This window comes from Carcharhinus amblyrhynchos, chromosome 9 (genome assembly GCF_965287045.1).
Source record: "Carcharhinus amblyrhynchos chromosome 9, sCarAmb.v2.hapA, whole genome shotgun sequence".
Taxonomy (NCBI): Eukaryota; Metazoa; Chordata; class Chondrichthyes; order Carcharhiniformes; family Carcharhinidae; genus Carcharhinus; species Carcharhinus amblyrhynchos.
This window is the reverse complement of record NC_137332.1, coordinates 67696008-67712309: the sequence shown is the minus strand read 5'-3', so window position 1 is coordinate 67712309 and position 16302 is coordinate 67696008. Positions and strand designations below refer to the sequence as shown.

General features: G+C 44.3%; 1 protein-coding gene across 5 annotated transcripts in view; it reads left to right on the top strand.

Annotated features, from left to right (window-relative positions):
• Window positions 1-16302, top strand: part of nos1apa (nitric oxide synthase 1 (neuronal) adaptor protein a) — a 372151-nt gene that overhangs the window by 246023 nt on the left and 109826 nt on the right. For all 5 annotated transcript variants that reach the window (XM_080195868.1, XM_080195866.1, XM_080195870.1 and 2 more), the window contains one exon: window positions 13617-13758. In XM_080195868.1, coding sequence (XP_080051994.1) covers window positions 13617-13758 — 142 coding nt within the window. The remainder of the gene's footprint in view (window positions 1-13616; window positions 13759-16302) is intronic.

The window sequence follows — 16302 nt, the reverse complement described above, 5'->3', positions numbered from 1 at the left end:
AGAGCTAGGACATGCTATTGGATTGTCAGTGATTAAAACCATCCGCAAAATGGTCTCTGTCTGTGAAAAAAGCTGGGGGCGTGAGGGGTGCATAGAATGGAATATACCACATATAAATTCAGGTCATTTTATGCCCTATGGCACGGTGCAGTCTGAATAGATGAATGGTTTCAAGAGGGAGATAGACATATTTCTAATTTAAATAAAGGAAAGAGGGGCATGGGGAGCAGGTGGGGAGGTGGTTTTGAGACCAGGGAGAGATTGGCCATGATCTGATTGAATGAGGAGCAGGCTTGAGGGGCTGAATTTGCCTACTTCTGCTCCCAATTTCTAAGCTCCTATGATGTGACAAAGATGTTTAAAACTACGAAGAGTTTGGATAGATTAGAGCCAAGTGACGCGTAGAATTTCAGCACCAAAGATCCTATTTGCAAACTGAAGACAACAGAATAAAATAGGAAATGGGGAAGAAGAGCATTTTATAAAGAGGGTCTCCTTACTAAACAAAGGATATAATTACATTAGAAGCAGTTCAGAGTAGGTTCACTGGGATGAAGAATTACTGGATGAGGAAAAGTTGAGCATGTTTGATTTGATTTATTATTATCACATGGATTGGGATGCAGTGAAAAGTCTTGTTTCTTGCACGCCATACTGACAAAACATGCCATTCATAGAGTACATAGTGGGGAAGGAAAGGAGAGAGTGTAGTGATGTTAGGACTATACCATTGGAATTCAGCTGAAAGAGAAGTGATCATATTGAAGCATATAAGATCCTGAGGGGTCTTGACAAAGTGAGTGCAGAGAAGATGTTTCTCCTTCAGGGGGAAGATTAGAACTGGAGGACACAAGGAAAAGGAGGATATTTATTATCTCTCAGATGGATTCTGTTCCCGAGGGAGCAGTGGAGGCTGGCTCATTAGACATATTTAAGGCTGAGTTAGGTGTATTTTTGATAGACAATAGAGTCAAGGATATAGGGGCCAGACAGGAGAGAGGACTTGAGGCCACAACCAGACCAGTCACGGTCTTATCAAATGGCAGAGAACTCTCAAGCAGCCAAATGGCCTTGTCCTGCTCCTCCTTTTTGTGTGCATTACCAACATTCACACTGACCCTGAATGGGCTTCAAGAAGAGAAGAAAAATGGGTTCTTGTCCACAATAGGATTTGGATTTATTCAAAATGTACTAAGGAATATTGTGAACAGGTGGGCTAGATGGACCAAAGGTCTTCTCCTGGCTGCAACAATTGCTGGATTGTGCATACCCTGTTCAAGTACCTGAAGTAGTGTCCACCCTTGTAGATGTTGGCCAGAATTCTCCAGCTGTTCGTGCTGCTGGGATCTTCTGGTCCTGCCAAGGATGTACCCCATCATGGGTCTCCTAGCGGTGTGGGTATCGTCCATCACCACACCACCCCACCGCCCCTCCCTGCTGCCACCCCCCCCACCCCACCTCGCCCCCCCCCCACCCCCCACCATATGCCCAGGCCAATGATGTTTTAAAGAACAGTTCCTATGGAACACTCCTACTTGCTTTGAGGATCTATGCTGTCATCGGTGCTGATTTGATCAGACATTTCATACAACTTCAAAAAGAGTAACTAATTCTGCTCTGTGTCTTTGAAGAACCTTCAAACATTGTAGGTGAATCCTCCAGGAAAAAGAAGTAAGCTCACACGTCAACACATTTGTGAGGAGCAGAAAACTTCTCCTTTTAGAAACTACCTGTTTCAAAGCTGTATAACATTTCCACCAGCTCTGGGTTGACATGGATTGTCTGACTTGCTGTAGACCTGTCCCACTGCATTCGTGCTAATGTGAAGCAGGTCAGGGTGCAGCTCCAGAGTAGATTTGGGGCTATTCTGGCGTGCATTGAAGCAAAAGGCACCAAATCACCTCTAGGAGGAATCATAGAATGGATTCATAGAATCCCTACAGTGCAGGAGACCATTGATTGCCAACAACAATCCCACCCAGTCCCTGTCCCCTTAATGCCACATATTTTCCCTGCTCATCCCCCTGACACAAGGGCCAATTTAACACAACCAATCATCTTTGGAGTGTGGGTGGAAATCAGAGCACCCGGAGGAAGCCTACACAGATACATGGAGAACGTGCCAACTCCACAAACAGTCACCCAAGGCCGGAATTAAACCCAGGTCCCTGGTGCTGTGAGGCAGCATTGCTAACCACTGTGTCACCATGTAGTCTCAGAATTAACAGCTGCAGATTAAAACTGGCTGAGAAAGCTGGAATGTTCTGCCTGGAAGAACCGAGAAAGCAGATACAACAGTAAACTTTGAAAGAGACTCGAGTAAATACCAGACGGCAAAATGTTTTGTGTGGTTGTGGGAAAGGGCAGAGAAATAAAACTACTCGGATGGCTCTACCACAGAGCCAGTGCAGACACAATGGGCTGAAGGGCTGCCTTATGCAGTGTGTGAAACTAAATTGGTTCTAAAACTGTGCGGGTGCTGCACCTTCTGAGGATGTTACAAAAAAAGTACTTTTAAGTTATAATCTTAGGAAAGAATGGCTGCATTTGGAACGTTCTTACAATGTGGAAAGGGATCTTCCCTGGAAGAATCCGAGCAGTGCTTCTGTAACACGGAGCTCTATTGCAATTATAGTATGATGGTTGGGCAGTATAATATAGAGATGTCTCCTAAGGATAGTCTGCAAATACTAAGCTGTGACCCCTCACAGACCTTTACATAGCTTGCATTTTTCACAGGTCCATTCTAATGTTTTCATTCACGTCAGGAATGCTGTGTGCTTTGTCATTGACCTGTGCTCCAGATGTACGGGTTGCCTGCTATAGCTAAAGGCATTTCTGGAGGCTTTTACCTCGTGATGTGCCCCCCAGGCTGCCTCCATTGACAGCTCATCCCAATGGCAGTCTGTAGCTACACAGCCAATTAGAATGCAGGAAGACTCTCCGTTGTCTGATTGGATGATACTTGTCAAGTCAAATGCTCCTTTTCCCCATCTATGATTTTTCTGAAGCCAGCAAAATGAAGGAAGTTGAGAAAAATCTAACTTTTTTTTAATGCCGCTGTAGTTTTTCACCAGGGTCTGTAAATTAATTGTAAATTCTTGGTCTCTCCTGTCCTTCCTGAGGGGTTGACAGACCTAGCTGTAATTATTGCTCGAGGTGTGTGATGGTCAGCAATTAAAGCCCATAACATTAACCTGTGCTGCAATTAGGAGGAGATGGTGGTATAATGGTAGTGTCACTGAACTAGTAAATCAGATGCCCTGCCTAATGTCCTGAGGCCATAGGTTCGAATCCCAACACGGCAACTGGTGAAATTTAAATCACAATTGATAAATCGGGGGCAAGATTCTCTGACCTCCCAGCTGTGTGTCTCCAGCTGGCGGGAGGTGGCTCATTGCTCACAGCAGGATTCGCTCGTCCCGCCACTGTCAGTGGGAACTCCTATTGATGTCATCCCATGCTGGTGGAAAATCCATGAGCAGGCGGGACTGGAGAATCCTGCCAGCGTGAATGGCTGATGAATTCTGGCACTGGTCCCAGCCATGGTACCTGTGAAGCTAGCATCTGTTGTCATAAAAACCCATTTGGTTCACTAATGTCCGGTAGGGAAGGAAATCTGCCGTCCTTACCTGCTCTGGCCTACATGTGAATCCAATCCAACAGCAATGTGGTTGACTCTTAACTACCCCCGGGAATGCCACTGGGGTTAAGGGCAGTTCGGGATGGGCAACAAATGCTGGCCTTGCCTAGCGTTGCCCTCCTCCCATGAAGGAACGAAAAGAAAATCTGCAAGGGTTCCCATTATGAACTGCATTGAAGAATATTGTATTGGGGGTGAGGCACAAGTTCAAACCTATTTTTCCATCCGTTAGGCTGCTCGCTAAGACTGAGGTGAGCCTGGTAATCACTCGGGATCATATGACCAACTTTATCTTCACAGTGGAGCTGAAACATGCAACTGGCTGGAGTCTGCACTTTGAATTGAGTCCTTGGGGAGGAACCAAATTGAAATGGTTTGGACTTGGCAGCAGTTCAATGGAAAGCCATTCCTTTCTCCGTAAAGTTCATGCCGTGGCTGTTACTAAGCATGCCGCTTCTAATCATAAAATTACGTTTTATTTATTTTAAACCACTCAACAAGCTCTCTGTTTTTTTGTTTTGATGCAGTGTTATCTTTCACTTTAGTTGGTATTTAAAGCATTCATTACAACAGCAATTATTGGACCCCACCTAAATGTAGTGGCACTCTTTTCAAAGTCCGAGTAAGATTAATAAATTGTACTGCATACTTAGTGTTATTAAATTGAACAGTCTTCTTAATGGACTGGTAAATCACGGAGCGAACGTTACTTTGGCATTCATTAAGAAGAAATGGATGGATGCAGCAGCTCACTAAAGCAGCTAATTCAATTATTGGCTTTCATCTTGATGACCCAAAAGCCAATTCAGTCTGCAAGTAGAAGGGAGAAACCTTGAGTCAGACGAAGCAGCGAAACGGTACACGGTGGCTGTCTACACGTTTGACGTATGTGGGTTTCTGATTATTGAATTTTAAAAGAGTACTAAAGAGCAGGTGATTCCTGCAGTGTTTGAGGGTGGGATAAACATTACAAAATCACAATACTGTAGATGCTGGAAACCTGAAGTAAAAACAGAAAATGATTGGAACATCAGTACGTGTGGTGGGATAAATAGTGCTAACCTTTTGAGGTAGATGATCTTTCATCAAAGGAATATTATGATGGTTAAAATAAAAATGTTCGACTGAAGGGAGAGAAAGAACCAAGGCCCAATGGGATATATCCAAGGATTTGAAGGGTCAAGAGAATTTAGTGAGCTTCTTTGTCCGTTGATTTTGTTATGTTTTATTTATTCATGGGACCTGGGCATCACTGGCTGACCAGCATTTATTGCCCGTCCCTAGTTCAGAGGACAGCTGGGAGTCAACCACATTGCTGTGGCTCTGGAGTCACATGTAGGCCAGACCAGGTAAGGATGTGGATTCTCAGAGGCTTTTTCCCAGGGCTGATTTGGCTGCCACAAGAGGACACAGGCTTAGGATGCTGGGGAGTAGGTACAGAGGAGATATCAGGGGTAAGTTTTTCACTGAGTGGTGGGTGAGTGGAATCAGCTGCTGGTGGTGGTGGTGGAGGCGGATTTGATGGGGCCTTTTAAGAGACTTTTGGATAAGTACGTGGGACTTAGTAAGATAGAGGGTTATAGGTAAGCCTTGTAGGTAGGCATATGTTCGGCACAACTTGTGGGCCGAAGGGCCTGTTTGTGCTGTAGTTTTTCTATGTTCTATTTCCTTCAGTAACGGACATTATTGAACCAGACGGATTTTTTGACAATTGACAATGATTTCATGGTCACCAGTGGACTCTTAATTCCAGGTATCTTTTTTGTTGAATTTAAATTCCACCATCTGCCATGGTGGGATTCGAACTTGGGTCCCCTGAATGTTATTTGAGTTTAGTAGTCTAGCAATAATATCACCAAGCCTATTCAAACGCCTTTAGTGCTCCAGCTAGGTGTCAGTCTTGACTCACTGTACAGCTGTAACCCACTGAGCTTGAAGCTCTTTGGTTCATGCTACACTTCAGAGACTTGGTTGTCATTCCTCTGCAGGGGGCGCTGTGCTGTCGGGGGGGGCAGTACCGAGGGGGCGCTGCGCTGTCGGAGGGGCAGTACCGAGGGGGCGCTGCGCTGTCGGAGGGGATATTAAATCAAGGTCCATTCTCTCCTCGGGTAGATGTAACAGATCCTGTAGTACTGCTTAAAGATGAGATGGAGTGTTCTTCCTTGTGTCTTGACAAACGTTTGTCATTCGGCTAGAAACTTTTCACAATTGCAGATTCTTTATTTCATTGTTGTTTATGAGATCCTTTCTACTGGGTCAATATTGATTGCTATATTGCCATATTTCAAAACAGTTAATTAGCCATGAAATGCTGTGGGATATCCTGACATTATAAAAGGCAATATACAAATGCAATTTTTTTTCCATTTCTTTCTATTAATATTAAACGTGCCCAAGGAAATCTTCAGTGGCTGAGGAATGGAAAGATTGAAATTTATGAGAAAGCTAAGGTTGGATTTCTTTCATATTGTGGACCATAAATTGTATCAATACTAAGAGTCTGGAAAATAAATTGTTTTCTCCTTTCTCCCGCTCCTGGTCCAGAATATATGTCATCTCCTTGTCTACTATTAACATTATCAGCAAATCACTGGTTTCAGTTTAATGTTGGTCAGCAGTGGAATTTTAACCAATCTTAAATGCTATCTTACCAGAAGAAATAAATGTCCCGGCATCGGTTTACACAACTCCTTTCCAAAAATGTGCTGTAATTACATTTCAACAGGAGTCTGCAGTCCATCAACGTTACAGCTATGTCTGATGACACTTTTTCTCCATCCCTGCCACACTCGCACTTCAGTTCATCTTTTGATCTTTATGTCTTAGTGTGCGAACTTTCATAACCACTGAACAATGACCCTGCAATAGTGCTGCTTTTGCAAATCTGCAAAATAGATCTAGAAATGGGAAATAAGAATAAATTATGGGGTGGCAAGGTGGCACAGTGGTTAATGCTGCTGTCTCATAGCACCATGGACCCGAGTTCAATTACAGCATCAGATCACTGTCTGTGTGCAGTCTGCACATTCTCCCTGTGTCTGCATGGGTTTCCTCCGGATGCTTCGGTTTCCACCCACACTCCAAAAATGTGCGGGTTGGATGGATTGGCCATGCTAAATTGAACCTTAGCGTCAGGGGGATTAGCAGACTAAATGTAACTGACAGACAGCCCTAACCTCAGGAACAGCCGAGAGGCATGAGGCTTCTGGTTGCGCACACACTGTGGCAACAACTGACATTTATATAGCACCTTTGACATCATAAAACTTCCTGAGGCACTTTGCAGAGAAAGAAATATGACACTGGGCTACCAGAAGCAATTTTAGATCAGATGTTTTAAAAGCTTGGACAAAGGGCTGGGTTTTAAAGAGCGTCTTAATGGAAGAGTGCAAAGTAGAGAGTCAGAGAGGAGTAGGAGGAGCCACTGAAGGCACAGTTACCCGTGATGGAGTAGTTACAATCATGAGGAAGCTCAAGAGGCTGGAATTAAGGGAGAGAGATAGGTCAGAGGGTTGTAGGACTGAGGAGCTGACGGAGAGACAAAGCTCTGGTGCCATTTGAAAAGCAAGATGAGAATTTTAAGATTGGGCTGATGTTTAGTGAGTTTCTCCCCTGTACTCATTAACAGGATATGAAAGTCGCTTGCTAGGCCAGCATTTATTGCCCATCCCTAATTGCCCTTGATAAGAGAGCCACCTCCTTTAACCATTGTGTCCATGCGGTATAGTTACACCCACACCTGCTATTGAGAAGGCTTTTGACCCAGCAACAGGAAAGAAATGGCGGTGATTTATTTCCAAGTCGGGAAGGTGAGTGAGTGGCTTGGAAGGGAACTTGCAGGTGGTGGTGTTAAGACTCCACAGAGACTTTGGGCTGGAGAGTTTTGGATGACCTCATGTTTAGGGAGGGTAGGATGTGGGAGGAGAGTCAGGACATTTGAAGATAACAGAGGCATGGATGAGGGTTTCAACAGTACATGAGCTATGGCATGGGTATCAGATGATGTTACAGTGGTGGAAACAAGTGATGTTGATGATGACGTGGATATGTTATCAAGTTTTCGAAGAGTCTGACTCAGTCTCACACAGTTGCCGAGGTAAGGGATGGAACCGGTAGTGTGAGAGGTCCAACCAGAGCTTTATAAAGCTTTTTCATAACCTCCCTGCGTTTTAATCACTGCCTCTATTTATGAAGCCCCAGATTCCATATGCTTTGCTAATCACTCTTTCAGTGTATCCTACCATTTTAAAAGCAATGCATGTGCACCATCAGATCCCGCTGTTCCTGCACACTTTTTAGAATAGTGTCATTAGGTCTATATTACTTTTACATGTCCTTTAAAATAGCCTATGTCAAGTTGAGGGTGATTTTTTAAAAATCATCTTCACTGTTTGTCAATTCAAATTTATTATTTTCAAGTTCTGAAATTCTACTCTGCACTCCACGATTCAAATAATTTATAGGCGGCAAAAAAAAAGTTATCCAAGCATTGACCCCATTGTCTTACCATCCTTCAGGCTAAAAAATAACCTTTATTGTTTTCTGTTCTAAAGCCATTTTTTTCATTTAATCGCACCTCTCTATTCAATAAGCCTCAATTTTGTAACCAAAATCTGTTATTTTATCAAACAACTGACTTAAAATCCATATAGACAGCATCGACCACATTCCCAAGCTTGCCTGTTACCTTATCAAAATATTCAGTCAACTTAGTTGAGTGTGATCAGTCTTAAAAATCATTGCTGGTTTCCATTAGTTCAAACCCTTTCAAGTGCTTGTTTTTGCTACTATGCTTCCTGAAGTTGTTGACTATCTCCTTTGTTTACTGATATTGAGGGAGAGATTATTGTTGTTGCACCAGTTCACCAGATTCTCTATCTGTTTCCTGTGCTTGGTCTTGCCATTGTTTGAAATCCAACCCACTATGGTGGTGTCATCAGCAAACTTGAAAATTGATCTGGAGGGGAATTTGGCCACACAGTCATAAGTGTGTAAGGAGTATAGTAAGGGGCTGAGGACACAGCCTTGTGGGGCAGCAGTGTTGAGGATGATCATGGAGGAAATGTTGTTGCCTATTCTTACTAAATGCGATCTGTGGGGTTAGGAAGTCTAGGATTCAGTCACAGAGGGAGGAGCTGAGCCCCAGGCCATGGAGTTTGGAGATGAGTTTTGTTGGAAGAATGGGTATTGGACTTGCAGTCAATGTCCTCCATGATCCAATAGTTTCACCCATATGAGTTAGCACCTGTCTGTGAGGTAGCAGAGAGCTTCCTGCAGAGTATGCAAGACTATACACCCAGCACGTCAGAGCCTTTCTAAGGGAAGATAAGAAAAATAGTACAATGCCACATATTTGACCACTCAGCTGGTAATTAAATGGAAGGGTTAAAGCAGGAACACTGAACTTATTGATCTTTCTGCCAATTGAAATTCTCTTTTAAAACCACCTTTTGACCAAGCTTTTAGTCACCCTCTTTTTTTTTTTGGCTTAGCATTCTCTTTTTTATCTGTTTGCTGTTCCGTGAAGCGCTTAGTAATATTATTTTATGTTCTCGACACAATTTAAATGGAAATTAGGATTGTTGTTGTACAAGCAGAAGTTTGGCAGGAGCAGACACCTCTACATAATCATGCCTTTAATGGATGCTTGTTTCATTATTTTCATCATTGGAAAGCTTTTGGTTAATTGAATTGTGTTCCAAATCTAAACACCACTTTCATAGCATCTCTTGTTTTTCGCTGTGTCAGTAGCATTTCAAATATAAAAGAATTTTATAGACTATATTTCCTTGCTGTTCCAATACTGCCTAAATGTAATGAATTAATTTTCATGCTCACCTTTTTAAAAAAACATTTCAAGGTGAGATTTTGTCCTGAGGTGCAGTGTGGGTCTCAGGTTTCTACCTATATGTACTGTAACATACAGAGGAAAATGTCATTTTCAATGACGGTCATAGACGATTGGATGTACACAAGGCTGCTTTTTGGTCAAAGCAAATTTTCCCATTTGCATCATTAAACTCTAAATTACCATTTTTTTTAGTGTAGAATTGGTTACTTTATACAATTAGCAGATGTCAGATTACACTTGTGTTGAACATATATGGGTTACTGATTTTAATATATATGTATGTGTGTGTAAGTATGAATGTGTTTGTGTATGTATATTGGGCAGAACTTTCAGGATGACAAGCGGTTGACATTTGCCATCCTGAGAGTCAGCGTGCAACTTTTCCTCCCCCCCCCGCCCCTCAGAAGCCCACTGTCACCTCATGTTCATTTGAGCCCTGATTGGCAATGAATGGGACTTCTGTCTGCTCTTGAGGGAGTACCATCCATGAGAGTTATCTGCCAGTCTGATTGGCCAACAATACTCCAACCCATCCATAGAGATATATAGCATGGAAATAGGCCCATCAGCCCAACTCGTCTATGCTGAGTATAGGCAGAACAGGTAGTGAAGCACTCTGTCTGGAACTAAGTCCCAGGACTGTTTTTAAAGCAAATTGGAGTTGGGGGGGGTCTTGGCAGCAGGGGGGGTAAGAGATGCCCTGGGGAGTGGGGGGCAACTATGGCATCAGGGGTCAGCCAGGGAGAAAGGGAGGGCCGGAGTTCTGGTCGCAGAGGGAAAGGTGCCCAAATCTGAAGGAGCCTATGGATTGAGGCCCACCTCCTGGGGAGGGGGGAGGTGTGGGGAGGGGCATATAGATGTCCTTCAGTGATTCCATCTATGCATTTGTTGTTGGTTAATAATAGATTAGGCCAGGACCACCCAAACTGTGGGCCTGGACCCTTTGTGGGGCTGTTAAATGACATTTTGAGATTGTAAGCCTCGAGACATTAATGGCTGCTGTGAATCTGGCACTGATTTCTAAGAGCCACAAGGCCCCTTCCATGATCTTCCTGTGTTGGTGGACGTGGCTTAATGTTCTGCACTGTGAGGCCCCATTTCTGCTGCAGACAAGACAGTGAAGAGGTCAGTGCTGTTTGTTCTGTGGGAGAAACCCTGCCTTTACATCAACTCCCTGTGCACGCATCCCACCCTCCAGAGATGGGGAGCGAAGGAGGGGGAAATGGAGAGGGAAATAGAGGGTAAAGGAGGGGGATGGAGGGTGGAGAAGGAGAGAGAAGGGGCTGGAGGAGGGGGAGTTGGAGTGTGATGGAGGAGATAGAGGATGAAGGAAGGGGAGATGGAAGTTGAAGGAGGGAGAAGTGGAGGGTGAAGGACGGGGAAAAGGGTCAAGAAAGCAGAAATGTGCGTGACGAGGAAAGGTAGGTGATGGAGGGGAAGATTGGGAGATGGATAACAAGGGGCAATGGTGGGGGATTGAAGGAGAAGAGGTGAGTATGTTGGGCCCTTCCACTCCTACACAACAACCGAAGCCCCCTGCCCTGTTCAACAGTGCCTGTCCCTGCGCTCCCCAGGGTCACACAACATCTATGCAATTAAATGGAATCTGGCTGCGAAAATATTTGGGAAGCACTGGGTTAAATCAAACATTGTAACATTTTATTCACAAGTGTTTGCCCTGTGTGCGAGCTGTTCTTGCAAAATCAAAAGAAATCGTTTTAAAAATATTAAAATGATGACATTTTCATTTGAGTAGGACTCACCATGCCCAGCGCAGAGACTGAAACATGCCTCTATTTTCCAATGTCAGTAACTAGCCCCAACTCTGCATCAGCATTTGGTTTCACTCTGTGCCAAAGGTGTGCAAACGCTCACATCAGCCCATTTGTTGTTGCGACTGTGACATATGGGAACCAGAAGCTGAAATTAATGGTTTTAATTTTCTCAGCAATGGGATGAACGGAGAACTACCTGCATGATTATCAATTCTGGGCAGCTATTTCCAGAATCTGATGGATGAGTTTTGAGTGCATGTGATTACTTTAAGTGCGTGTTAATGTGGGTTGTTATGAATCGCGATTGAATTAGTGGACTAATTTGAATATGGTGCTCTTGAAGCACTGAGATAGAGTTGTACAGTTAAATACTGGCTCAGTCTCCGACTATTACTGGCTTTAGTAATAAAGAAGGAAGAAATGAGGGAAGATGCTTAATCGATTGGAAATATGACTGCAGATTAATTCACTCTCTCACAGCTAGTGTGTATATAACGTCGGCCAAAGCTGAGTTGTAATCGCTCTCCGAAGCACAGTAACCTTAATTGTCAGCGGGTTGTGTTTGGGATTGTGCTCACACATCCATTTGGAATGAAAGGTTGTTGTAGCATTAAGAACAAATTGTGGACAACTTCAAACTAAATGGTCAAAAGCCACACGTGTCCCCGCAAATGTGTTCGGTAACTGGGACTGAAATGAGGAAATGTCCATTTCCTGCAGGCAGAAGCAATGGGAGAGAATACGTTCCATGTTGCAGTGGGACCCCTTTGGTAGCCAGGTTCTGGGCATCCTATTGAGAGAGATTTGCACCTTCAGCAGCTTGTTAGCGAGAAATGAAATGGTGGTTTGACTGTTTGATGTGGTATTTATAGTGCAGCTCCTCATCTGAAAATGGTAACTGTAATGTGGATTTCAGCCAGGCAGTAAGTACTCTGTTTACACTGTCTGGATGGAATGGCAAGCATCCTGCCCAAGGGGAAACGCTGCACGCCTGGTCACACACCAGTACTTAAGCAGGAAATACTTAGGGAAGGCACTGAAAAGAATCCCTAGACAGGAAGAAGAGGGGCTAGGGATCTACCAGAGAGTGGCGAATCTGTGGAACTTTTTGCCGCATAAGGCTGTGGAGGACAGGTCATTGAGTGTCTTTAATACAGGGATAAATAGGTTCTTGATTAATAAGGGGATCAGCGATTATGGGGAAAAGGCAGGAGAATGGGGATGAGAAAAATATCAGCGATGATTGAATGGCGGAGCAGACTCGATAGGTCATGTGGCCTAATTCTGCTCCTATGTCTTACGGCCTTATGGGTTGGTGGTGTGTTATCCATTGGAACCGTGAATACTTTATAAACCACGTTTGACCCACACTTTGCAAGCACTGTTCTCTCCCTGGCGTTGCTCATGGTAGGTCGGATGAGGTCCTGTTTGGTCAGCGCTGGCACCTCTGGCCATGGTGCTGCACACAATGTATTATCCTGCTGCTGAGGTGGAGCTTTCTTCTATTCAACGGCTGCAAAGCTTTCCTGTTGAATAAACAAAGCAGCAGAATAACTAAGAACATGCCCTGGTTCTGGTGAAGGAATTTTGCCGGGCGGGTTCATTCAGAGTTTCTCTCCTATCCACACTGCAAATCCAAATCCAGGGAGACGTGTCCAAATTACTCTCCAGGCTAATGATTGTTGTTAAGGAAATGGAAGCTGTCAGTGAATAATTAGTATATCCTCTCTACACAATGACTTCTGGAAACAACACCAAGAGCCTGTTATAGATAAATACTTTTCATTAGCGAATCGGCCGTAAATCTCATGGGTGGCATGGTGGCACAGTGGTTAACACTTCTGTCCTACAGCACCAAGGACCCGTGTTCAATTTTGACCTTGGGGTCACTGTCTGTGTAAAGTTTGCATGTTCTCCCCATGAGTTTCCTTTGGGTGCTCCAGTTTCCTTCCACAATACAATGATGTTCAGGTCAGGTGGCTTGGCCATGCTAAATTGCCCCTTAGTGGAATAAATATGTGGGGTTATGGGGATAGTATCTTCATGAGATGCTCTATTAGAAAGTCAGTACAGACTCAATGGGCCGAATGGCCTCCTTCTGCATTGTGGGGATTTTATGATTCTAAGCATTGTGGCCTTACCAAGGAAGGGGAGGGAGTAACCCTCATTGTGAGTGGGCTGTACTGTGCACATAATTGCACTGTATTCCTTATTTGTATGAAGCGATGATCTATTTATATAATCACCCTCCTGAAAGCTACTCATTGTATTCATTTGCACAATGCCAGCTATAGTTCACTGAAGTGCACTGAGATAACAGTCTCCTTCTTCCTGCTCTCCACCACAGAGTCAAGCAATGAGGATAGTGCGAACTATAGGGCAAGCCTTTGAGGTGTGCCACAAGCTAAGTCTCCTACACGCTGAGCAAAATACAGCTGGAGAGGAAGACCACGAAAGTGAAGAGAGTGCTGAAAACAGCAATGACCCAGGTATGGCATTTTCATTATGTTCAATGACTTTTTGTGCAAGGGGAGAATGACCTTTCAAACTTTTTCCCAGAGAAACAACTAATGGACCCCTGAGCTGTAGGTAACCATAATAACCCATGTCCCCATTCAGTGAGATTCTGGACTTTCCAGCTATACTCATCCCCAGGCTGGAAAATCCCATCTGAAGTCAATGAACCTTTGCATGGTTCATGTCCCGCCCGCTATGATTCCTGTGGCAAGTGGGACAGGAAAATTCTGTCCTGGGTGTCCAAAGAAAGATTTTAATAAATATGTTTTCTTTTTGAAATAGAAAATTACCAATTTTCTTATTTAAACATCCCACTCGTTGAACAGTTGGTGATTTGTTTTATTTTGTTGCTTGCCTTTAGAGGTCCCAATGGCCAGTGGCAGCCATTGTCTTTGACCCCAGTCACATGCTGCACGCCCACACCAGTGAATCCACTTCTTCATGGCCACTTTTTCTGTTGTTTAAGCCCCATCTTCTGGTCTGACCTTGAGCAGGGGATCCGACCTGCTGCCCGAGTAGTTAGTCTGATCTTCAGACGTTGTTACTCATGTGTTTTCCTGACCGGCCTCTCATCTTCCATTATCATCGATTGATCTAAAACTCCTATCCTATTCCATTCCAAGTGCTGTTGAGCAGAATTTTGCTGATTTTTGGGTTGGGGGGGAGCTGTAAAATTCTGTGAATGCCTTTTTTGCCACCTACCTACCCACCCTGATCTGGCTGTGATTTAACAGGTGGTGGGGGGGTTCTTATGTGATTCGCCCATCCTCGTGCTAACCCAGGCCCACAATTGGCTAACTAACGCCCCTCCAGAGCTGCTAACTGCCAGGCTGCAATCTTTCAGCCCGTAGGAGGTCAGTGCCAGGTGGGAAACCTGGCCGGCAACCCTGCTTGTGCCTTGGATGGAGAAGAGGAAGGGGTACATTCTACGTGCACCGCTCTTAAAATGTAGTAACACCACACCACCTCCCCCTCCCACAACACCTCTGAGCACCTCATCTCCCTGAGCCCATTCATCCCAACTCTCCTCCCTCTCATCCTCTTCCATACCCAGCCCTCATGTCGTCCTCTCCTGGCCCTGCCAAGAACAGTCCCCACACCCCCCAACACACCCTCCAAATTTACCTGACGCCCAGCTCCTGACTCTTCTTCATCAGGGACTGGATGCAGTTCCAGCAGTGGCCACCGCTCCCAGTGGTGTTGCTGAGACCAGAGAGCTGCCAGCCAATCAGATTTGAATGGTGCAGAAAGCCCCTCTCAAGCCGGTTACCGCTCCACGGAGCTGTTTCACGGCAACTTTATCACTGAGAGGAAGGAAGTGCCACCATCATCATCCCAATCCTCCCTGATTTGAAGTATTGGGTCTAGAATTTTCACCCTTGAATCCTTTTTTTCGTATTCAACCATGGGATGCGGGCATCCCTGGCTGGCTGGGCCAGCATTTATTGCCATCTCTAATTGCACTTTAACTTGAAGGCCATTTCAGAGGGCATTTGAGAGTCAAACACATTTCTGTGGCTGCGGAGTCACATGTAAACCAGACCAGGTAGGGCGGCAGATCTCCTTCCCTATCCAGATGGGTTTTTACACCAATCGACAATGGATTTGTGGTCATCAATAGACTTTTAATCCCAGAATTTTACTGAATCATCGTGGCTCAAAACATTGGCTCTGTTCTCTCTCCACAGATTTTGTCAGATCTGCTGAGATTTTCCAGTATGTTCTGTCATTGTTATATACGTACTTGACTTCTATGACAAGCATGTGCAGTGCAGACTGGCTTTACTGGATGGTGTATAGCAAGCAGCAACTCATTCATGAGAATAGAACTATCAGTTCTATCCTCAAGGGAGTTAATCCCTGTGTACATACACATTGCAGGATTGTACTTTAATCTTTTAGCACAACACTTCAAATTGGTCTGTGGAAATCAAAAGATAATGTTATATATAGCCTTAAGGTGCTATTGTTTAGAAGAGCAATTTCTGTTTAAATTTACACAGTGTACACTTAACCAGTTGATTAAGGCCCTAATACCTTTTCAGATACTTATCTGTTTGTCATCTGAACAGGACAGACTAATAACCTGGCTGTTCACTAACTGCTGAACGCCAGCCATTGTAAATATCCAATTTCAGTTGCTGTAAACTGGATTGTTACAGTTATTATGAAAACATAATCAACTTAAATGAGGATATTAATCGCACCAGAGACTGTCTGCACTCATAAAACATATTGGCGCCATTTTTCTGTCAGGCAGAATGGGCACGTGGGGCTCCTCTGAAGCTATCAGAAGTATGAAGGCTCAGTGGGTGCTTGTGGGGATCACCATTATCATTTTGCAGCCAGGGCTATTCCCAGTGTCTGGGAGACAAGGAATCCATAGAGTGGCACTGATCAACAAAGGAGGGGCAGGGGTGGCAGAGGGAGTTGACAGGGCAGCTTAGTTAGATAATAGAATCTCGAAAGTGCCATTTGGCCATTTGAGTCAGCACCAACTCTCTGTCAGAGCGTCT